The sequence below is a fragment of the Podarcis vaucheri genome (genome assembly GCF_965113315.1).
Source record: "Podarcis vaucheri genome assembly, chromosome: 17".
Taxonomy (NCBI): Eukaryota; Metazoa; Chordata; class Lepidosauria; order Squamata; family Lacertidae; genus Podarcis; species Podarcis vaucheri.
Window position 1 is genome coordinate 33,097,236 of NC_138755.1, and position 22,857 is coordinate 33,120,092.

Consider the following 22,857-nt stretch of genomic DNA (forward strand, 5'->3'; position numbering starts at 1 on the left):
CAACCCTGTCACGTATACTTGAACATTGAGCTTCTTGAACATTGAGGGCAGCCGGGGACAGTGCGAACTAAATAAAATGTGCATGGATTATTTATTTTTTTAAATGGATTGATATTGTTTCTAATTGTTTCTAATATGCATTTTTTTTTGAACCGTTGTACTTTAAGTGATCACAAGAGATGTGAACCACTTTGGGCACAATTTTGTGGAAAAGTGGCATACAAATAATCAGAGGATGATGATATTGCAAGTCCTCTTTTTTAAAATTAACGAGCTAGCTAGCTAGCTAGCTCAGAACTACTATTGAAATTGCTCTATTCTTTTAAATAAAAAAACCACCACCGCCATCCTCATGGGACTGAAGACAGAATGTAAGGTCGGGCAGAATGTGGGGGGGGGGGGGAATAAGGGAGACCACGGCAGGTGGAAGCACGCCTGCGCAGTAGAGGCCAGCGGACGGACCCAGCGGAATAAAGAGAAATGCACGCATGCGCCCCACAATAGGCGGGTTCTGGTTAGTTTTGTTGAGGTATCGAGGCGTGCGGGGGAAGAGACTGGCCAAGCGAGTGGGTTGGAATGCGCGCGCATTCGCTCTCATAGTCCCGCCCGTCCTGCGCAGGCGCCCCAACCTAGTTGCAGCCACGTGATCGGGAATAGTTCCTCCTCCTCCTCTCTCGCTCCCCCCTCCTCCTCCCCACCCCCACTTGCAGGCCGTTGGAGGAAGGAGAAATTTTAGGCGGGAAAAACTGCGCCTCCTGCCTCGCGCCCCCGGGGCCTACCGCGCGCCGGGAAGCGCCAGGCGACGGCGGAGGCGAGTGAGTGGCTTTTGCGCTTCTTCGCGGTTCGCTGAGGCAGCAGGGGCCGGGCGAGGCGGGGCGGGGCGGGGAAGCGGGGCGAGAGGGAGCTGGACGGGGCCGAAGCCCCTCAAGGGAGGAGTGGAGGCGGGGTGGGGGGGAGGGAGAGGCCTCTGGCGGCAGAGCACCAGGCGGGAAGCCGCTTTTGCTGAGGGGAAAGAGGTTTGACGGAGCCGCGCATCCTGCCAGGGCCCCTTCAGCGTTTCCTCCCTGTGGCACTTTCCTCCCTCCCCCGACACCCCCGCCTCTTTTCATCGCTCCTAAAATATTATATAATGCAGTGACTCCGCAGAGCCACGAATAAATAATGCTTGGCCTTTATGTTGTTGTTGTTTAGTCGTTTAGTCGTGTCCGACTCTTCGTGACCCCATGGACCAGAGCACACCAGGCACTTCTGTCCTCCACTGCCTCCCGCAGTTTGGTCAGACTCATGTTTGTAGCTTCAAGAACACTATCCAACCATCTCATCCTCTGTCGTCCCCTTCTCCTTGTGCCCTCCATCTTTCCCAACATCAGGGTCTTTTCCAGGGAGTCTTCTCTTCTCATGAGGTGGCCAAAGTATTGCAGCCTCAGCTTCAGGTTCTGTCCTTCCAGTGAGCACTCAGGACGGATTTCTTTAAGAATGGATAGGTTGGATCTTCTTGCAGTCCATGGGACTCTCAAGAGTCTCCTCCAGCACCATAATTCAAAAGCATCAATTCTTCGGCGATCAGCCTTCATGGTCCAGCTCTCACTTCCATACATCACTACTGGGAAAACCATGGCTTTTACTATACGAACCTTTGTTGTCTAGGTTTGCCATCGCCTTTCTCCCAAGGAGCAGGCGTCTTTTAATTTCGTGACTGCTGTCACCATCTGCACTGATCATGGAGCCCAAGAAAGTAAAATCTCTCACTGCTTCCATTTCTTCCCCATCTATTTGCCAGGAGGTGATGGGCCCAGTGGCCATGATCTTCGTTTTTTTGATGTTGAGCTTCAGACCATATTTTGCGCTCTCAACCCTCATTAAAAGGTTCTTTAATTCCTCTTCACTTTCTGCCATCAAGGTTGTGTCATCTGCATATCTGAGGTTGTTGATATTTGGCCTTTATATAATGCGGTTTTTTTAATTGTTCAAAACATTTCAGGTATAATTGATCCGTCTCACAGCAGTTTAATGGGCGAGCTGTGAACTGATGGTAGTTTTGGTGTGGCTTGCAAGTATAAAATTCAGGTGGAGAAAGACAAGGCAGGGGTGTGAACTTAAAATAAATTTTTTGTTGGGAGGGCTAGGCCAGCCCTGCGCAGCCTAATGAGATGTGGCACATGCGCACCATTTGACACATGCACACCCTCCAGCACATCAACGCTGGAGGGACCTGTCCCCCTCAAATGTTTTATTGGAGGGGGCTTAAGGGACCTCAACCCCCAGTAGTTGGCTCCTACCATCACAGCGACACAGGTGGCGCTGTGGGTTAAACCACAGAGCCTAGAACGTGCCGATCGGAAGGTTGGCGGTTCGAATCCTTGGAACAGAGTGAGCTCCCGTTGCTCGGTCCCTGCTCCTGCCAACCTGGCAGTTCGAAAGCATGTCAAAGTGCAAGTAGATAAATAGGTACCACTCTGGCGGGAAGGTAAACGGCGTTTCTGTGCGCTGCTCTGGTTTGCCAGAAGCGGCTTCGTCATGCTGGCCGCATGACCCAGAAGCTGTCTGTGGGCAAATGCCGGCTCCCTCAGCCAGTAAAGCGAGATGAGCGCCGCAACCCCAGAGTCGTCTGCGACTGGACCTAATGGTCAGGGCTACCTTTACCTTTACCATCACAGAATTGTAGAGTTGGAAGGGATTCCCACGAGTCATCTAGTCCAATAGTTTTAGAAGGGACACAGCTATAGGGGTTATTGTGAGTGTCTGCACTTCACAATTTAACAGTACACTGGAGGTTTAAACTGTTCTTAAAAACACCCAACTTTTCCCAAGTGTCCAAATCGGTTTACACCACCATGTGAGAAGGTGATTTCTAGTGTGCACCTGTGGAAATATATTGGGAAATTGAATATTATTTATTAGACTGTTATCCTCCAAATGAATTCAAGGTGTCCAAACAACATCAAAATTAAAATACAAACATCTTAACAGTTAAAATGCATTTCAGTAGCATGAGAAATCAAGATATACCATATTTACTTGAGTCTAATGTGCCATCAACACACATTAGACTCAAGTAAATATGGTATATCTTGATTTCTCATGCTACTGAAATGCATTTTAACTGTTAAGATGTTTGTATTGTACTTGTGCCATCAAGGGACGCAGGTGGCGCTGTGGGTTAAAGCCTCAGCGCCTAGGGCTTGCCGATCGAAAGGTCAGCGGTTCGAATCCTTGCGGCGGGGTGCGCTCCCGTCGTTCGGTCCCAGCGCCTGCCAACCTAGCAGTTCGAAAGCACCTCCGGGTGCAAGTAGATAAATAGGGACCGCTTACCAGCGGGAAGGTAAACGGCGTTTCCGTGTGCGGCTCTGGTTCGCCAGAGCAGTGATGTCACGCTGGCCACGTGACCCGGAAGTGTCTTCGGACAGCGCTGGCCCACGGCCTCTTGAGTGAGATGGGCGCACAACCCTAGAGTCTGGCAAGACTGGCCTATACGGGCAGGGGTACCTTTACCTTTACCTTTAATGTGCCATCAAATCAAATGCACACCTCAATTTTCAGAACCCTGAAATCAAAAAAAGTATTTGCTGGCAAATGTAAATGTGCCATTGAATCGAATGCACACCTTAATTTTTGCAACGTAATTTGGCCCAAAAAGGTGAGCATTAGATTTAGATTTATATTGAATAAAAGTCAAAAGAACTACTATGTTGCAGTAACTATGTATGAACAAAGTATCTCTGTTCAGCATGCAGTGTATATAATACAGTATTTTGTTATGGCCATTCTAGTGTTTATAAAACTGATGGTTTTGTTTATTGCAGAATTGAACTGAGGAAATAATATAGCAATCTTTCCCAGTTTGCATCTGTATTAGACTTGCCAAATTTCCAAAATTTTATTACGGCCGTAGGCCCATACATGTATTAGACTTGGTTTTAGTTGTTTTAATTTTATTGATTGTGTGTTTGCCTCCTTGTGCTTCTTTGGGAGGAAGGGCACGCTATAAATTTAATAAGTAAATAAATTACTTTCCCACAAACTTTGAAATTGTTACCTTTCAGCATAGACATTATCAAATTCTTTCTGAATTCCATAATTTGTGAGCCACTACTGAGCTGTGACTGTTTTCAGTGTAAGGCTGATGTTTAGGAAACACTGGTCTAGAAAGCAATCCAATGTTTTTGGAAGATGAGAAAGTTAGAGCTGGTGACCTATAATTTTGGTCAATAAAATATGGCAGGGCAGAGCAATACGCTTGCCTACAAATTTTAAAAAACTTTTTTGCAACTATATCTTTGTTGTTTTTCACTGGAAAACCTTTTCCATTTGGAATAAAATAACACTATATATTATATAGATGTAAATAATTTCTTAGAAATGTGAGTGGAGTATAAATAATACAGATATTTCTTTGTGTAGTCTATAGAAAAGCTCAAATAATAGCATGAGCAAATACTTCAATTGTTTGTTGGATTCAAAGTAATTGCTGGGTCCTTTGCCTATATCTTACAGTAATTTTCTCTATAGGCTTATTCAGTAGTCATCAATGGCCTCTGTACAGAAAACATTTGTATTATGATTTTTATCAGTTGCAGTCCAGGGACAGAAAAGCTGCTATATCTGCATTTGCTGTATGTTTGCCAGAATCCCTAATTCAAAATACTGTTTTTACAAAAATTCAAGAATAGGCAGCCCACTATTCTTATGAATATAATTCATACAAAGGAAATTTACAAACAGGGCAGCTCTTTTTTCTAACTGGTGTTATTTCTAACTCCTACACACTCCCACCGGGCTATTGGCGTGATCACAAAAGTTCTTGTTTTCCTTCTTCCAGCCAGCAGATCCTTCCAGCCAGCAGATATTTGTTGGATATTGCTGATGCAAAACTGTAATTAGGGAGAGAGGAAAGAATGTTCAGGAATCACTAAAAAAAGGTGTGTGTTCTTTACTAAAAGATCTGTGTAATAGAATAAACAAGTGTTTCAAAGCTAGTTTTCTTTTCATTCAGAATTCCCCATAATACCCCTATCCATTTACCAGACAAAATCCTATGTTCCTAAGAATTCATAATGGAAACACTCAAGTTTCACTCCTCATTTGGTGTATGGTTAATGTGAAAACTTGTTCCAGTTGATTGTTAGAAGACAAAGGATTTTTATCTCTTCTAGGATGCTGGGCGCATGTGGCATGCAGAAATGTCACCAAGAGGCTCTGAAAAAGAATCGTGTTTCCCTACTAAAGCAGCTAGTTTTGAAGGAACTGCTGGAACACCTCATAGAAAAGGATGTGATCACTGAAGCAATGATGGAGATGATACAGGTACAATTACTCTTGTCAGCAACTGGAATTAAAAGTTTAATTATCCAAAATTATCGTTGCTGTTTATGCTTCTATGTGCCGCAATTATTCCTGTGTGTCAAATAAGATCAGTAGTATTCGGCAGCAAATAACTAGATAAAACAAATGTCATAGACTAAGACTGGTAATTAGGGTTATGCAGATCTATCTATTTCCAGTCCATTTCCCATGTGTACATTTAGAAGTCCATTCTGTCTCCAGTTTTCTTTTCAATTTAGTTTTTGGTACGCATCTTAAATATGCATACTTTATATGCCTTGTTCTATGTTTTTGAAATGGAAAACCATACCACAAAATTGGAGAAGTGCAAAAACCAACCCCTGTATTATTCCAAGTGAAATCAGGGTAGTTTGCTTAACAATACGGACTGAGCTTCTTACCTGGTAAGAACTGCCTGCAAGTGACCTTTTTAAGATGGAAAAGGGTTAGTACCCTCTGTTTTCAGACTCAGTGTGCTCCAAAAGACTAAGGAAGGCCTTCTAAGAAAAATCTATAGGGTAGGCTAATAACTTTCAAGGACATTTGTGAGGCTAGGCTAAAGAGCAAGAGAATGAACAGAAATGAGGCACTTGGCTAAGTTCTAAAAGCCCATGCTGGCATAGGTAATCAAACAGCTATTGATCCAAGCACCCCTTTGTCACTTATGTCTCAGTAGCTCCTAAAAGTTAACTTTTTAAAACAAGTGTTTGCATTACAGAGCATCATGCCTCTTAAAACACTGGGTGCTATTGAAGTATTCCCACTCTATCATTTTCTTCTCTGTTTGCAGGAGTCCAGCTGTGTTGTTGGATGATGCAGACTTAACCAATAAATAGAAATAATGTAGAATGCTGGAATGGGAAATAATTTTTCCAGTTCCCAAGCTGTGAGGCAGACATTTCCAGTAATAAATCACAAACATTTTTATTTCTATGTATTTCTAAAGAACCAATATTTTAATACAAATGTATGTTAAACTATCAAGGGGATGCCAACTTCTTTGTATGTGAATCTGTGTTAGAAACTGAGATATGAAAGCTAGGAGCTAAATGGCACCTTAAACCTAAGTTATGGGCACAATTTATTTAGGCGCACTTTTTTATAACAAGAATACAAAGCTGACTGAATGAACCACAGCTAAAATCTTATGTTCATTTTTCACATGGTCTGGTCCTCATCCGAAGACTGCAAAAAATAAAGCCATGCTTCCCCTGTCCACCCCCATAATATTCTTAAGAGGATCTCTTCTCCAGTCTTCAGAGTGGCTGGAAGTGGGGAGGCAGAAGAAGGTCCTCCTTTCTGTCCACTGTGCAGCTTTCATCTGAAATCATAGGCACAGTACTGTACTACGCCCAGAGCTCAGACATTGCTTGTGCTAATGAAATTCTCTGTCGCAAAAAGTGCCTAGAACAATGGGAGTTCCGAACACTGGTGTGAATAAATGTGTAAAGTGTGATTGTCTGATTCACCCTGAGTAACGTTATATAGGGTTTTTTTTTAGCAGCTGCTCTGTGTTTTGCGTAACATGACTTGACCAGGCGTTATGTCTTGGGTATGGCAGATATATTCAAAGAGCCATATAACCAAACCAGCCCTCTTGTGAGAACCTCCCAAAGCCCAGTAAGCAAGGCAGAGAGCTTAAGAGCTCTTTCTGTGCTGGTACAAAAGGAGCTTTTATACTCCTTGCCTTATGTGCAGTTTGCGGGATTTCAGCTGGCCATCTTACAACCATGTAGGCTTGAAATCACACAAGTTAATCGCGTGCAAGATGTGATTGTTCCGTGATGTAAAATATTTAATCCTCCCTGTGCAAGTTCCTTGGAGGTTTCCGTACAGGGTTGCTATATGGGAGACAAAAGGAGGAAAGAATAGTGAAATTGAATATATTTATTAAATGTATGTTAACATTTGCATGATTCCATTCTTTCAAATTAGGCAGCAATCCTAGTATACACACTAAGGAGTTCTAGATATAGGTAGGTAGCCGTGTTGGTCTGCTGTAGTCAAAGCAAATTTTTTTTTAAAAATCCTTCCAGTAGCACCTTAAAGACAACTAAGTTTGTTATTGGTATGAGCTTTCATGTACATGCACACTTCTTCAGATATGCTGAAAGAGAAGTCACCAGACCTTTATATAATAGTAAGAGAGTGGGAAGGGGTATTACTCAGAAGGGTGGTGGGAATGGGTGATTGGCTGAAAGGTGTGGTAAACCAGTTGACGACGACTGCAATAGGTCTTACAGGAAAAAGGAAGGGGTGAGATGGCCAAAAATAGCTTTATCGTGTATAGTGAGATAAGAATCCAATGTCTCTATTCAGATCAGGTCTCTCCATGGTTTTGAGTCTGGTAATAAGTTGTAATTCAGCAACTTCTCTTTCCAGTCTATTTCTGAAATTCTTTTGTAATATTACAGCTACTTTGAGATCTTGTATAGAATGTCCTGGGAGATTGAAGTGTTCTCCTACTGGCTTCTCTGTCTTGTGATTCCTGATGTCAGAAACTAAGGAGTGAGATTCATTAAACTCAATGAGAGTTGCTTCTGAGTAGATACGTACAGGATTGCCAGGGTCAAAATAAAAAAATTCCTTCCAGTAGCACCTTAAAGACCAACTAAGTTAGTTCTTGGTATGAGCTTTCGTGTGCATGCACACTTCTTCAGATATGCATGCACACGAAAGCTCATACCAAGAACTAACTTAGTTGGTCTTTAAGGTGCTACTGGAAGGAATTTTTTTATTTTGACTATGGCAGACCAACACGGCTACCTATCTGTAACAGGATTGCCAGGGTGAGAGCACTTCAAAGCTCCATAGGAACAATGTTGGTTCACCTATCCAATTCAGTGATCTTTTAACATGTTTGGGTTTTTTCTGAATTCAGGGCAAGTCTGGAAGTTTTAGCCAAAACATAGAATTCTTGAACCTGCTCCCAAAGAGGGGTCCCAAAGCCTTCTCAGCTTTCTGTGAAGCTTTACAAGAAACCAAACAGCAGCACTTAGTGGAAATGCTCCTGAGCACCATTCCCAGCCATAGCAACGGGAATGCAAGGGTAAGGAAGTATCAAATAAAAATGGGGTGGGGGGACCCCATATTAGTTTAGTGATCTCCTGTTGTCCTCTCCATGCTCCTGAATACCCTCACTTCTATTTTTGTTGTTATGCTGGAGTGGCACATGATTCCTGTGGTGTTTTATATGATAATTATTTTTGGGGGATGTGTGTCGGAAGGGGGAGTAAATACATTTACACACCTGGCTTGAAATGAATATTCCCCAAAAGAGGACCAGGAATCCTAACTTCAATAGATATACACTTACACGTGTCTTATCTTTTCTGTGCTTTGTGTAAAGACTACCTAGGGTGATTGGTGTGTGTATAGATACCCAGTAGACAGAAGGTGGTTCTTTTCCTTTACATCTCTGTATTTCTGTTTAATAATGCTGTGTGGACTCTTTCAGCTGAATTCTGGCTATGAGGAAAAGCTGCCATTTCCTATATCTGAATCAGAAATCTCTCAAAAAAGGCCACGGTGGCAACTTGGTAAGTTTATTTTTGTGAAATGTGACTATTGCAATTGTAATGGCTAAAAACTTCCTTTTGTTGTTTACTAGCATTCTATTTAATCTGACACACAAAGAACAAAAGAAAGAAGATTTCTGTTGTGTGGGTAGGAAAATGCATGTGGATTTTCCAGTATTGCCTTTGGTTAAGAAAAGATCAAGCATTTTTGTTAGGTAAGAGCAAGCCTGAAAACATTTAGCCCCAAGGAGCTATTTTTTAAATATATTAATAGCAAAAGTCAGAGATCAGTGTGCAAGGCTTTTGTAATCCAAAATAGATTTCCACCACCTTTGCTTTTGTTATGGCAGCCACATGGTGGTGGTGCTGCTTTATTTGTTTGGAATATTTATATATTCCTCCCTCATAAAGGCTATTTTTAGTAGTTGGATACTATAGGATACTTTGAAAATTGCCAGAATGTGTCCACTGATGAAATGCTATTTTTGCTTGAAATATCTATTTGAGCCAAGAATAATGTGTAGAAAAGATAGTATATATGAAATCACATAAAGATAGGCAACTTGTGGCCTATTTTTTCAGACTCGGCCTATGAAACAATATTATCTGACGAAATGCAGCCTTCAAAATTGTAATGAAAGGTTGCCTGCAATTCCATTTATAAGGAGAAATTCTCACTTTAATATTACACTTGTTTCTTTGTTTTGGATGTTATGCTCCAAACTGTAGTTGCTTTCTTTTGTGGTGTAGTTGCTTTCTTTTGTGGTGTAGTTGCTTTTGGGACCTGGGGGCACATTCAGAAATGTAATAAACTGTTGTGAGCACCACAAAATGCCCAATTGGTGTTGCTCAGAAATGAGCCAAACACACATTAAAAAGACAAATAAACAGACAAAAAAGTTGGCTCTTCACCTACCACCCCAACAACAAAGCTAAAAAAGCACAATTTTTTAAATTAAAAATTGTCCAAATCTGGGAGAGGCAAGAGGCTTTGGGGTGCATTGGGGGGCTTTGGGGTGCCATGAGTGCACCATTTTGGGGACGCAGGTTGCTTGGAAAATAAATGCTGCAAAGGGCTCTTGTATTTTCCTCTTGTTTTACTTGTATCTCATGCATATCGTTCATGGCCAGACTTCTTTGAGGGAAATTGTTTTCTCCCTATATATTTTGAAGGGACAGAGATATATTTTAAATAAATTAGATATAAATAAAATTAAAGAGAAGAATGTGCCTGAGATTCACATCTCCATAACAGAAATACTTAAAACTAGGTGACATGTGTTTTTAATAAAACGTGGCTGGGATGTGTGGCAAATTGTATTTCAGTCCCCAGACTATTGTTTTCAGAACGGTGGCTCTTAAGAATACAATATATTGACTATAACGTTCTTATATTTTCCATGCAAAAAGCTGACCTACTTTTTACATCCAAATTTTATGGCCAGGTCTCTTGGTTTCAGTTGCATCCTGCTGATCTTCTAAATTGCAAACTGTTTTATTATTAACTAGCAACCAAATAAATTATTCAGTATATGCGTTTTTTATCCATGACTATTAACAATAGCTGTAACACAGAAATAATCACAAAACTATAATTGGTTGCTGTCAGGGGTTCAGGAGCAGAGGCAAGGGCAAGGGAGGAAACAGAGCGAGGAGGAGGAGGCAGAAGAAAAGATGAGTGATGACGACGACCCGAGATCTCCGAGTCTTTCTAGTGAATCAGAAGATTCACAGAAAGGAGCACCAGTGGCCAGGGCAAGGGGGGAGCCTAGGGGGACACCCCAGGAAGATAGAGCCAGAGGGGACTCAGAGGGGAGCAGTTGGAGATCGGGACCAGCGTCACCGCCAGAGAGCAGGGAAGAGGAAGGGGGCCAGGGATCAAGCGCTGGCAGCTCACAACAGGAGGGAGGGCACGAGTCAGGAGTGGCCACACCTCCATCAGGGAGCGAAGAAACGGTCAGACGGAAAGTGGAAGGTTGGGCGCGCGCGCCAAGTTCAAATGCACAGGGAAGTGACGCAGTAGGCAGCCCGGAGAGGGAGCCAGGTCCTAAAGCCCGGCGCAAGGAGACAGAAGGGTCCGGGGGGTCGGCGTCGGAGGAGTCCCGGAGGGAGGAGACCCCGGGGGGCAGAGGGACCCAGAGGAGAACAGTCAGGCGGAAAAGGTGGAGCAGGGCTAGGATATTAAGTTGGTGTACAGGAGGCGGGGACCCAGACAGAGCTTCGCCGATCTAACCATAAGACGTAGAGTTGCACGCAGCAGCTTGAGAATGGGAACTGTAACTCAATAAACACTTTTACTTAATGATCGCTGGCTAGCGTGATCCTCTGTGAGCTAGGATCGGGGAGCAACTCTGACAGGTTGCCATTAGTCATTATATTTGGCAGGTTGCACAGGGCAAGGTGCCTAGACTTGAGCAAGTCATAGGAGTTTAACTTATGTATTAACCAGCTATGGCGAACCAGTGGCCCTCCAGATGTTATTAGGGTCCAACTCCCATCAACCCCAGCCAACACTGGTTATGGTCACAGAGGATGGGTGCTGTAATCCAAGAACATTTGGTGGGTTTTTCTAAAACGTGGCTCTGTCTGTGTTTCACTGGTAGCCTCAACCCTTTCTCTCCTTGATATAGTCCCAACAAATGCCTATTTGAAGTTGCTACTTCCACTTCAAAGAAATGCCCCATTGGTGTCAATGGGGGCTTCCCTTGAAATGTAGAAAGCAGCATCAGAGAGGCTATTTTTGTTAGCACCATAGTAGGAAGAGAATTGTAGAGATGGAAGGGAACACAAGGACCACCTAGTTTAACCCCTGCAGTGTTTGAATATTTTGCCCAATGTGGTGCTTGAACCCACAAAGGGCCACATGGTCTCTACCAACTGAACTATCCCTCAGAGCTAGAAAGTAAATTTGCCTACTCCATCTCCACAGCCATGAGGCTTCTGCAGCTCCCCTGCAAATGCTGCCTTCATAACAAAAAATGCACACTAATTACATTCATACACTTTATATCAAGTCTGATTTAACCCTGAGATTCTCCCCACTTAATTAATATACACATATGTTCTAAATATCGCAAAAAGTGGTGTTTTAAAAAGCTACATAAACATGCATTTGATTTGCAGTCATTTTGATCTCTTTACTGTAACTGGGAAGTCCATTCTGGACTTACTCCTCCAGCACTTAAAAATTGGCGGGTTATATTATTAATCTGGTATCCCTAAATAGTTGTAAATGCCAAGTTTACACCTGCACAGAAGTTATTTTGTTGCTGAGCCACTTAACATTTTGGTTGTTGGCCTGTGTCTCAGCAGAACCAGTGGAGCATTCTTTGGATGATGGAGATGGTCCTCACTATCCTCAGGTGAAGCTATGCACCCCAGAATTCTATCATGAGCATGAGCACATGGTGAGTATCCAGAAGGGTGGAAGCTGAGTCCCACCACCCCCAACAAGCAGTGGATGCTTTTATTGGTAATCTGCAGAAAGCCAGCTTCAAAATGTAAATGCCTGTTCAGGGGATGACACGTTTTTTACTTTCGCATGCAGTTCTAAAAACATGAGCCACCTCAAACTGAAAAATAGAGGCAGGTGGTTTAATAAGTTTTATTTTGATGTGTGCTCTTTTAGATACCTGTATCATCTTCCCAAAGGCACTTACGTATTTTCCCAGGAGCTTATGCCATTTTGGACTTCTGTTGATTCTGAGTACAGTTCTTAAAGTGTGATAGCATGAGTTCCATTGCAGTCATTTGATTTAAGTATCCTTCCCTTACAGTCTCTGCCGGGCATTCGCTTCTCACTGGTGCTTCTACCAGACTGGGACATTTTTTTCTAATTCCTTAGGCAAAAGAATAAAGTTCTTTTAAAATCATCATTAAATTTCTAATTGGAAATCCTGTACACTGATAGAAACAAATATGAAATTGTTTGAGCATTAGCATGAAACCTTACATTGCTGGGATTTTTCTGGCCATTAGCCTATAAATCCTTTTAAACTACAGTGTTTTTTCTGCTATAAATGTAAGGTGTCATCTCCCTTTGTGTTTATTTATGTAGGTATGCAACAGGATTCTGACTGTCATGAATAAGTATCTTGTGATTTTGCTGTTTAGCATAATATACTAGGAATCTGCATCCATCAGGTTACCTGTTTTTCACAGGCATACAGGATGAAATCACACCCACGGGGCTTGGCACTGATACTTAGCAACGTGCATTTTAGCAGTGAGACGGACCTAGAGTTCCGTTCTGGTGGCAATGTTGACCAAACTGCCCTAGAAATGCTCTTCAGACATCTTGGGTACCAAGTGATGGTACGGCATGATCAGACTGCACAGGTGAGCCCTGAGAATGGAACAAGCATGATGAATGTCTGCATCCTGGAATTCATTTTTATAATTGGCTCCTCACAATAAATTGGGTAACTGACATAATTTCTAATGTGAATCTGGGTATACTGGAGCAAGCATTTTATGTATACTAAAGATTGTATTTCCATGTAGAATTTTTATCTCTACTACTACCTAGATAGCATAATTTACTGTATTTTTATTAAGTACTTTATTTAGTTTGTTCATTCTCACAATTTTATTAGTAAATTCCTTTATTTTAATGCATTTCACTTACATTACTCTCACACACGTTCAATAAAAATCTACAGAAAATTGCTTAGGTCAGCAACTTTGTTATAGCTGGGCACAGCAACCAGAAGTTTCTCTCAGCCTTTGCCTAGACAGCCAGGGCCACTTGGGCTGTTTCTGCCATCAGGAATCTTCTACTTCCGACTCTGGAGTCAGTGGATGTGGTTAATGGAGGCCCCAGGAAGACTGGCTGGTTACAGAATTTTAGAAATTACTTTCTCTGAATACTTGGATTAAACAGAATCTTAAAATTCTCTGGAAATTGGGTCCATGTTCAACCATTTTTGATAATTAATTAGCCCTCTTTGGCTCCCCATTAAGCTTGTTATTGGTACATGGCTTTGCTCTGTTAATTGTGCCTTTCCCACTTCTCTGGTATTTGCAGTTTCAGGGATTGCTGATTTTAGTTCTCTTTTCTCAGGAAATGCATAAGGAGTTGGAAAACTTTTCAAAGCTTCCAGTTCACCGAGATGTAGATTCCTGCATAGTATCACTTCTCTCACATGGCATAGAGGGTGGAGTCTATGGAGTGGATGGCAAACTGCTTCAGGTAATTTACCTTTGTGGAGTCCTCCTTTGAGTAGGACGTGCTCATTTAAGGATGATGAAATTGGCAACCAGCTACTGGCAAATAAAGTTATAATAGATTCTGGCCTGAAGCAGAAATGAAGGTATTTCTAGAAGTTGGAAAGCAATTAATGGAAACATATAGGAGCAGAATGTATATTTGAATGATATTTAGAATATTGTGATTGCTTGCCTATTTCATTGCCACCCTTCAATATAAATATTCTCATGATGATTTACAGAATAACATATATAACAATTAAAAAGCATGATTCAGATAAAACTGGTTTAGCAGTTTTTTCTAACAAATGTTTACCGTGGGTTTGTTTTTTCCCCCAGCTGCAGGAGATTTTCAGGCTCTTTGATAATGCAAACTGCCCTAGGCTTCAGAATAAGCCCAAAATGTTCTTCATTCAAGCATGCCGGGGAGGTACGTAACCCAAGGAGAAAGATATGGGGGTGGGGTTACCTGTGCTTCACAAACATTCTCCATTCTACACAGCTTGCGCTCAACTCTCCTCTTTGCTTCTCTCAGGTATAAGCGGAACCCACATTCACCTCCCTGCCTTGCTGTTGCCACTACCTCTCTCTGTAAGTGCTTCTCACTCTGCATGGCATGTGGTCAGCAGATTGCAGACCCTGCAGCACCGTGACAAAGGGGAGCTTTGTAATAATTCCCATATCTTGCATGTGTTGTGTGGGGCAGTTAGCCACACTAATCATAACCCAGCATGGAGATTTTACCTGCGTCCTGGAACTTTATCACATTTGCTCTTTGGTCTGGACTATAGATTTCCGTATCTTTTCTGGATTTGGGGGAAATGAAAAAAGCAGCAGTCCGAGGGCCAGTAACCCACCTTCCATAACACCATAACATAAAACAAGCACTATGAATTCCTTTGAAGAGAGATTCCATTGACAAACTCTTTTATGAAGTTCCTTAAAATCAGATGGGGAACAGGGTCTTCGGCTGCATTTAGAACATGTACAAGAAAATTTAGACATTCAAAGCTCAATGTCACCATCTTCAGTGACATGATCCTTCATGGAAGAAACTCTTAAGTCCATTGAAAGGAATTTTGGAAGAAAAGTACCAAGAAACACAAGAGGGGCATAAGTTTCTTGGCATAAACTTTCTAGCACATCTTCCAATTATACTGTGTTTTAAGAGACCGTAACTTGTATAGGAGATGATGGGAGATTCACAAAACAGGTTACTTTCCTTAGCCATTTGAGGCCATGCTGGAACATAAGCCTACAAGAAATGTAGCATTACTTCCCAGTAACCTTACTAATTCAAGCACAGGACCTTAATGAATCCTCCCCTTCAGCAAAGAAAAGGCTCCCAGAGTGGCTTCGAGTTCTTAAATGTAATAAAACTAACATGTACATGCACCACCTCTTTTCTACCTTGCTCCAAGCTTGTGCTTTTCTTTCTTAATTGCCTCCTTCACATTTTATTTCCTTCACTGCCTGCCCCGCCAGCAAATGTCACTACAAGTGCCTCTGGGGCTAATGTTCTCCCAATTGTTTTTCTGGTCTGAGAGAGAAGGAAGAGGGGTCAGTTTGCTCTTAATGCTCCTTTTAAAACACCACTCTGCTCGACTTTGACCTGCTCAATTATGCAAGAAGCGATCCCAAAATGGTGTATTCAATGGGACTGAGACACCCAGAAGTGGGATTTAGGCCTTCCAAGTTAACAGTCACATTTCCAACTGTGGATTATCCGTCTTGAAGAAATTCTTAACTAGAAGCTTAAGTTCTTCCAAAATTCAGTTCTTATGCCTCTGCTTGGTGGCTTCAGCAAGCAGTTCAAAACTGAATAAGCCTGTCTGGATGGGCTAAACCAAATGAAGCTTTTGCAACATATTTGTGCTCGAGGCAGGCCTAGTTTTTTTTTTTTTTTTAAATCTATAGACACTATAAAACCATTATGACCTGGAGATCCTTTGCACAGTATGCTTGGAGTGCATATATAGACTATATAGTCCAACTCCAACCTGAATAGAAAATGGTTTGAAGAGGTGAACAGTTCAGCTGATAAGAGAAGTAATGAAAAACAGAAGCCATTCCTTTTCACCAACAGTTGAAAGTTATAGTCCTCCATACTTTTGTATTTTCCTTTTCAGTCTTACCTTGATAGTGAAAAAACAACACACAGGTTTTATTCTAAGAAACAAATGGAAAATTTATAGTATCCCGTGCTCATGAAGCTACCTTGAAGGTTCTGTCTGTCAGCCTTGTACCTACCAAACTAAATTTCCTCTAAGCAGAAACACTGTGGTCGCTTATAGTTTTGCTAAATTTTGCTTAAACCTGAGTAGAGATCACTTTGATACAGGAGACTCAGGGCTATTCAGATGAGCTTTAAATCAGCAAAATTGAAAGAAATTAGTGTCTTGAAAATAAAGCAGAATTTCTGATCTTGAAAAAGGTTTTGGGCAGCAGTTTACCGTTTGGCGGTATAATCCAATTTTGCACGTTCATTGCTGGTGGAATAAATTGTGAAAATACTTTGCAAGCATTATTTGATCTAACTTCATTTTGCTGGACACCATTAGAAACTAGCTTGAGGGTGTCACTGAGTCAGATCTTCCCTTCTTGCCATGCTTTTGATAATGATGATGATTTGAAGTTTTAAATATCAAAAGTCACAGTGGCTAATGCCTGTATATGTATAGATCTTACTAGACGTGTTGGTGATGCTGCTCAAGAGCAAAAATATCTGTTCTCAGTCTTTCTTTAAATGGTTTTGTGTGTCTGATTTATTAGTTGGTGGATGCTTGATGTTTCCAAAAGTTGTAATGCAATCCAAGAAGATTGTGCTGTTTGAAACCAGGCAGTTTTCATTCAAATCTATCTAAAAAATGATCAAGGGCTCTGTCCTACATTTTTCTCATTCCTTTTATCACCTCTAACCTATTTATACACATCTTTTGTACAGTTTAAGATGTATGGTGATTACAGAGGGGAAGCAGCTGGAACAACCTTTCCAAGATGTATAAATACTTTCTCTTCAGATTTTATTCCCAGTTTTGCTTTGCCTCGGGTTTATCCCCTTACTTAAATATGCTTAATAACCTTAGTGTTTTTTTTTCTTTTTTCTTGCTCTTCCTGTACATGTTGCTTTTTCCTATTTGCTTTGGCAAAATGTAGAAAGAACAAAGAGTCTGTAGCACTTTAAAGACTTAATAAATTAATTGTGACATAAACTTCCTTAGGCTGGAGTCCACTGCATCAGGTGCATGAAGTATTCTCAGTTGGTTAGTCTATGCCAGTGGGGATATAATCAATGGGATTTTCCTCTTCTATGGCAGGTGATTCTCCAGGGGCTGATGGGGAAGGAGAAAGCTAAGGTGAAAACAGTTGGGATTCTTAAATCAGTGCCTGGCTTACACATGACTGCTTTGGACATGAGTTCCCAGACTCAACCCCATGTGTACCAGGGGGGTGGTACCGGTGCTCTTTGATCATTTAATTACTGCAAGGTAGATACGTGGTTAATAAGACTATTGTAGGCAAATTTGGTCATTGTTGCCAAAAGTAAGGAGGTCAGGGAATGTAGATGATGCTCAATAGTAAGCCCTACTAATTGAACATACAATCAGAAATGTACCTTTAGAAAAGATGCTTGACGGAGGTGAGTGAAATTCCTGCCTTCTTGTTTTCTCTTTATTAGATGAGACAGACCGTGGAGTGGACCAAATAGATGGGAATGAGCGTGCTGACTCCCCAGGTTGCGAAGAAAGCGATGCCAACAAGAAAGAGAATCCCAAGTTGCGTCTTCCCACTTGCTCTGATATGATATGTGGCTATGCCTGTCTGAGAGGTATCTGGAATAGTACCATAAAGGTCTTTTTGTTATGTTATTTTAATGAACTGCTCAAAGGTGGTTTTACACCTTTGAACTGAGCTGCTGTTGGTGGATCATCTTGCTCTTGTCCCTCTTTTTCTACTTTGCATTGACTTTACTTACTTACGTACTTACACAGGCACAGCTGCTATGAGAAACACCAAACGTGGGTCCTGGTATATAGAGGCTCTGACCTCTGTGTTTGCTGAAGATTCCAGAAATACGCATGTGGCTGACATGCTTGTAAAGGTGAGCTGGGATGCTGTGCTTCACTCTTGCTTCTCAACTAACTTCTAGAAGGTGCTGCACTCTTGAGATACTTGAGATACATTCTTGTTTAACTTTTGTTGGACCTCCTGTAGCATTACTGTTAGCTTTTGGGGCCTCTGGGAAGCAAAGTGCAACTTCTGCAAACAGACATTTGATATAATTTAGGGGTGTGCTGTCAAGAGAACAAGCTGGTCATCACACTCTTTTCCAACAACACAAGCGACGACTCTACACATGGACATCACCAGATGGGCAGCATCGAAATCAGATTGATTATATTCTCTGCAGCCAAAGATGGAGAAGCTCTATACAGTCAGCAAAAACAAGACCTGGAGCTGACTGTGGCTCAGATCATCAGCTTCTTATAGCAAAATTCAAGCTTAAACTGAAGAAAGTAGGAAAAACCACTGGGCCAGTAAGACACAGTCTAAATCAAATCCCTTATGAATACACAGTGGAAGTGAGGAACAGGTTTAAGGATTTAGATTTGGTGGTCAGAGTGCCTGAAGAACTATGGGTGGAGGCTCGTAACATTCAGGAGGCAGCAACGAAAACCATCCCAATGAAAAGGAAATGCAAGAACGCAAAGTGGCTGTCCAATGAGGCCTTACAAATGAGGGGGGGGGGGGAGAGAAGGCAAGCAAAATGCGAGAGAGATAGTGAAAGATACAGGAAATTGAATGCAGATTTCCAAAAAATAGCAAGGAGAGACAAGAGGGCCTTCTTAAACGAGCAATTCAAAGAAATAGAGGAAAACAATAGAATGGGAAAAACCAGAGATCTGTTCAAGAAAATTGGAGATATGAAAGGAACATTCCGTACAAAGATTACCATAATAAAGGACAAAAGTGGAAAGGACCTAACAGAAGCAGAAGACATCAAGAAGAGGTGGCAAGAATACACAGAGAAATTATACCAGAAAGATATGGAGGTCTTGTACACCCCAGGTGGTGTGGTTGCTGACCTTGAGCCAGACATCCTGGAGAGTGAAGTCAAATGGGCTTTAGAAAGCACTCCTAATAACAAGGCCAGTGGAAGTGATGATATTCCAGCTGAACTATTTTAAATTTTAAAAGATGATGCTGTTAAGGTGCTACACTCAATATGCCAGCAAGTTTGGAAAACTCAGCAGTGACCAGAGGATTGGAGAAGATCAGTCTACTTTCCAATCCCAAAGAAGAGCAGTGCCAAAGAATGCTCCAACTACCGCACAATTGCACTCATTTCACACGCTAGCAAGGTTATGCTTAAAATTCTACAAGGCAGGCTTAAGCAGTATGTGGACCGAGAACTCCCAGAAGTGCAAGCTGGATTTTGAAGGGGCAGTAGACCCGAAGTCTCGAGTAAACAAATATCCTGTCTGGTTTGAATTTCAGTAGAGCATCTGAACCAAGATAAAAAAATAAAATTATTCAAAAATGAATACTGTTTTAAATTTCTAAACCTTTCTTTTGCCTTTTGTTACCTTTCCATTTAGGTGAATGGAATGATCAAGCACCGAGAAGGTCATGCCCCAGGCACCGAGTTCCACCGCTGCAAGGAGATGTCAGAGTATTGTAGCACTCTTTGCCAGGACCTTTACTTGTTCCCAGGAATTAACTCTGTCATCTAAGGGGGCCCCTGCCTCTAAGGCCAAAGACCATGTAATACTCTGTGCCATAGGATGACCTCCTGTAGAGGTCTAGGGCTACTCTTCCCCTACAGCATTTCATATTGAAGGTAGGGGGCGTTAAGCTGTCCTGTTTAGGAAGCGGTTGACTGATGAACATATACTTGTTCTGTTGTTTCTAACAGTTTTTCTGATTTTATTGGGAATTTCATATGTTATCAGATATTGTGACCTACGGAAATTAGCATATAAATGTCTTTTAAGTTGATCATGCCTGGCTAAGCCAGCTTTCTTACTCACTGTGCAGCTTTTTTACTCATTGTGCAAATTTCTCTAATATCACTTTTTCAGACAGACTTTGGCAACTTGTTGATGCTTGCCACCCAGTTCAGGGTTTGTAAGTGTAGTGTGTTTATGTGCCAACATCGAGGTTGATGGGGAGCACCTAGGTAGTGAGTATTTATCACAAACAGGAGTGTGAGAAATAGCATTCATAAAGCTTTTATAAAACAAAAACAAAAACAAAAAGCATGCTTTATAAATTGAATTTTGTTTTAAGACAGATTTGTGGGCAGCTAAGCAAATTTGGCAAAACCACTAGCTAAACTGAAAAGGAACCTTCTAAATAAATGAAGGACATGCAGACTAATAAAGACAGTTTGGAATAGTTAGGCTAATGCTAAAGTCATTTCATATCTTTCATCACCCCCTCCCCCCCCCAAAATAATGAATACACGTGCAATTTCTATTTTGCTAAAAAGAGACCCCCCCCAATCTGTTCTGCTTTTTTTCGCAAAGAAGTTGATAATTATTAGCACAAACTCACACCAGGACTTGGAAACAATTGAAACAGGTTTCCATTCCACAAGGTGTTTCTAATTATATAACAAGTTTGTCTTTTTGACTTCTATTGTTGCAATTTCCATTATTCTCAATGGTAGCATACCCTGTGATGACTATTGTAGACTTGTCATTTTATTAAGAGATGTTTGCCTACACCGTATTTGCCTATATTTTCTGCCGACCCATCCCATGATTCCCTATTCATTGTGGGTGAAATTGATCCTCATGAGCAGAGGCATGGCTATAAGCCCCCCACCCCCCCAGCTGCTCAGATGCCACACATGGCTTTTTAAGGGCAAATCTACACATTGGCAGAGTTAGGGAAATCATCTCTGCATGCCCATTTGCTCCTCCCATTGTGTGAGCAAACAATTCAGGAAGTCTTCAGTTAATTATGCATTCTTTTCTCCAGTACTGTAATGGCTCCCTTTTGCGGGACCTGCCATTTTGAGAAACTCACTTGCAAAATGAGGACAATCCTCAAGAGCCAGTCTTATTTATATGTGCAAATGTATACTCCCAGTGGTGTAACAGTCCTGGCACCCAGTAGCCACAGGTGGTTAAAAGCCTGGACTTTTAACTGGTGCATATGTTTGCTGCAGAGGACAGGAAATGTTCTCTGTTCCCTCTCCCCCCCTTTTTCTTTTTTTTAAAGTTGCATGCCATACCTAAGTTTTGCTGTTACATTCTTGTATATTGTTGCCTTTCGGCATCCTAATAACCCTGCAGCCAAGGACTATATGCTTAAACCAGCTGCCCTTGATCAGCCTTTATCATTCTCTTTTGCCTAAGATTTTGAAAAAATATTTTTATAGGATTTTGATATATATTTTTAAAAACAAACATAATGGTTAGGAAAATAACATGAGGCAGAATAATCTTACAAGAGGCCAGAAGCTTGGAAGGTCCGCTTGTCCTGCCCTAGTGCAGTTGAACTGCATACCACACCTGTTGAGCAGTAGCCATTTCAGGGCCAGTGAACAGCTCAGGGTGACAACTCAAAGGTTCTTTCCTCTGAGTAAAAATAGAAAAAAAAACATGGGAGTCCTCTCTGGAAATTGGTGCTTGATAACTGTACTGTGTTAGTACAGACGTCTCCTCCTAGTTTGAGAAAAGAGAGGGCAGGTCTTTGTCACTGCCACTTTTTATAAACTTTGTATATAAACTATATCTCCATGTGCCAAAATAAAAAGTGATCTTGTTTTCTAACTGGCGTACTTTTTTTTTTAAAAAAAACAACACAATATGGAGGCATGGTCTCTTTCTCTATATCTGCAGTGCAACTAGGTTACAGAACAGGCCTTTTACCAAAGAGTACTGGTACAAAACATGATTGATTCTAACTCTGGAGTCATGAATGTGGGTAAAGTTTTCAGTTCTGTGTAGTTGTGAGTATGAGCCCTTTGTCTGGAGCATGGGTAGGCAAACTAAGGCCCGGGGGCCGGATCCGGCACAATTGCACAATCGCCTTCTCATTCCGGCCCGTGGACGGTCCAGGAATCTGCGTGTTTTTACATGAGTAGAATGTGCCCTTTTATTTAAAATGCATCTCTGGGTTATCTGTGGGGCTTGCCTGGTGTTTTTACATGAGTAGAATGTGTGCTTTTGTTTAAAATGCATCTCTGAGTTATTTGTGGGGCATAGGAATTTGTTCTTTCCCCCCAAAAAAATATAGTACGCCCCCCACCAAGGACTGAGGGACAGTGGACTGGCCCCCTGCTGAAAAAGTTTGCTGACCCCTGAGTATTCAAAACAGGGATCCTCCTTAGTGACACCTGTGTAATCTTACGTTGCACTTGGTTGATTTTACAGGAGAGGAGTGTGGTTTATGATAGCTGTATAGATAGGGTTCTGACCTCATGTGACCACACTTAATCTTTTTTAAAACCGCCATGCTTGTGTGAATTTACCCCCAATAAGTATAGTACTTGTTAACATGGTTGCATTGGATCTGATGTCCTTTCCTCCATATGGTTATCTGGCCCACAGCATACTTTGAATTTGGAGGTTGCTTATTAAGAACATCTAATGTCTTAATTTGTAAATACCCAAATTAAAGGATTGAAAAACCAAAGGAAAAGCCATTTAGGTTTTTCAGAAGGAAACAGCCGAAGAAAAAGGAAAACGGTAGCCTCAGGGAAAGTGGAAAGGAAACACTTTCACAAATATATTAAGCAGACACTGGGATTCTTATGAAAACGTCAATTGCATTAATAACTAAAAATGAAAAAGGT

At 41.6% G+C, this 22,857-nt stretch overlaps 1 protein-coding gene and 1 long non-coding RNA gene across 4 annotated transcripts; one reads left to right on the top strand and one right to left on the bottom strand.

Annotated features, from left to right (window-relative positions):
- Positions 1-706: 706 nt before the first annotated feature.
- CASP2 (caspase 2) lies at positions 707-21,832 on the top strand. 3 transcript variants are annotated; one of them, XM_082205033.1, is made up of 12 exons: positions 707-815; positions 4,820-4,919; positions 5,154-5,304; positions 8,204-8,371; positions 8,780-8,861; positions 12,150-12,247; positions 13,002-13,178; positions 13,903-14,031; positions 14,388-14,478; positions 17,728-17,877; positions 18,041-18,150; positions 19,649-21,832. In XM_082205033.1, the coding sequence occupies exons 3-12, from the start codon at positions 5,155-5,157 to the stop codon at positions 19,781-19,783; spliced, it is 1,290 nt and encodes a 429-aa protein (XP_082061159.1). In that variant the 5' UTR covers positions 707-815; positions 4,820-4,919; position 5,154; the 3' UTR covers positions 19,784-21,832. The 3 variants fall into 3 exon arrangements, with proteins under 3 accessions (XP_082061159.1, XP_082061161.1, XP_082061160.1); XM_082205035.1 differs by having other exon boundaries at positions 12,153-12,247; XM_082205034.1 differs by lacking the exon at positions 4,820-4,919 and having other exon boundaries at positions 710-815.
- Positions 2,133-4,813, bottom strand: LOC309522185. The gene is made up of 3 exons (XR_014214957.1): positions 3,901-4,813; positions 3,527-3,847; positions 2,133-3,050 (listed from the first exon to the last, which is right to left on the bottom strand). It is a non-coding gene; the product is annotated as an uncharacterized lncRNA (long non-coding RNA).
- Positions 21,833-22,857: the final 1,025 nt, after the last annotated feature.

What these genes read in the sequence shown, in the direction of transcription:
- CASP2 (XM_082205033.1), top strand. Translation starts at nt 5,155, where the DNA reads ATGCTGGGCGCATGTGGCATGCAGAAATGTCACCAAGAGGCTCTGAAA. An exon ending in ATAGCAACGGGAATGCAAGG is followed by an intron (nt 8,372 to 8,779) that starts GTAAGGAAGTAT and finishes GGACTCTTTCAG; the next exon opens with CTGAATTCTGGCTATGAGGA. An exon ending in AAGGCCACGGTGGCAACTTG is followed by an intron (nt 8,862 to 12,149) that starts GTAAGTTTATTT and finishes CCTGTGTCTCAG; the next exon opens with CAGAACCAGTGGAGCATTCT.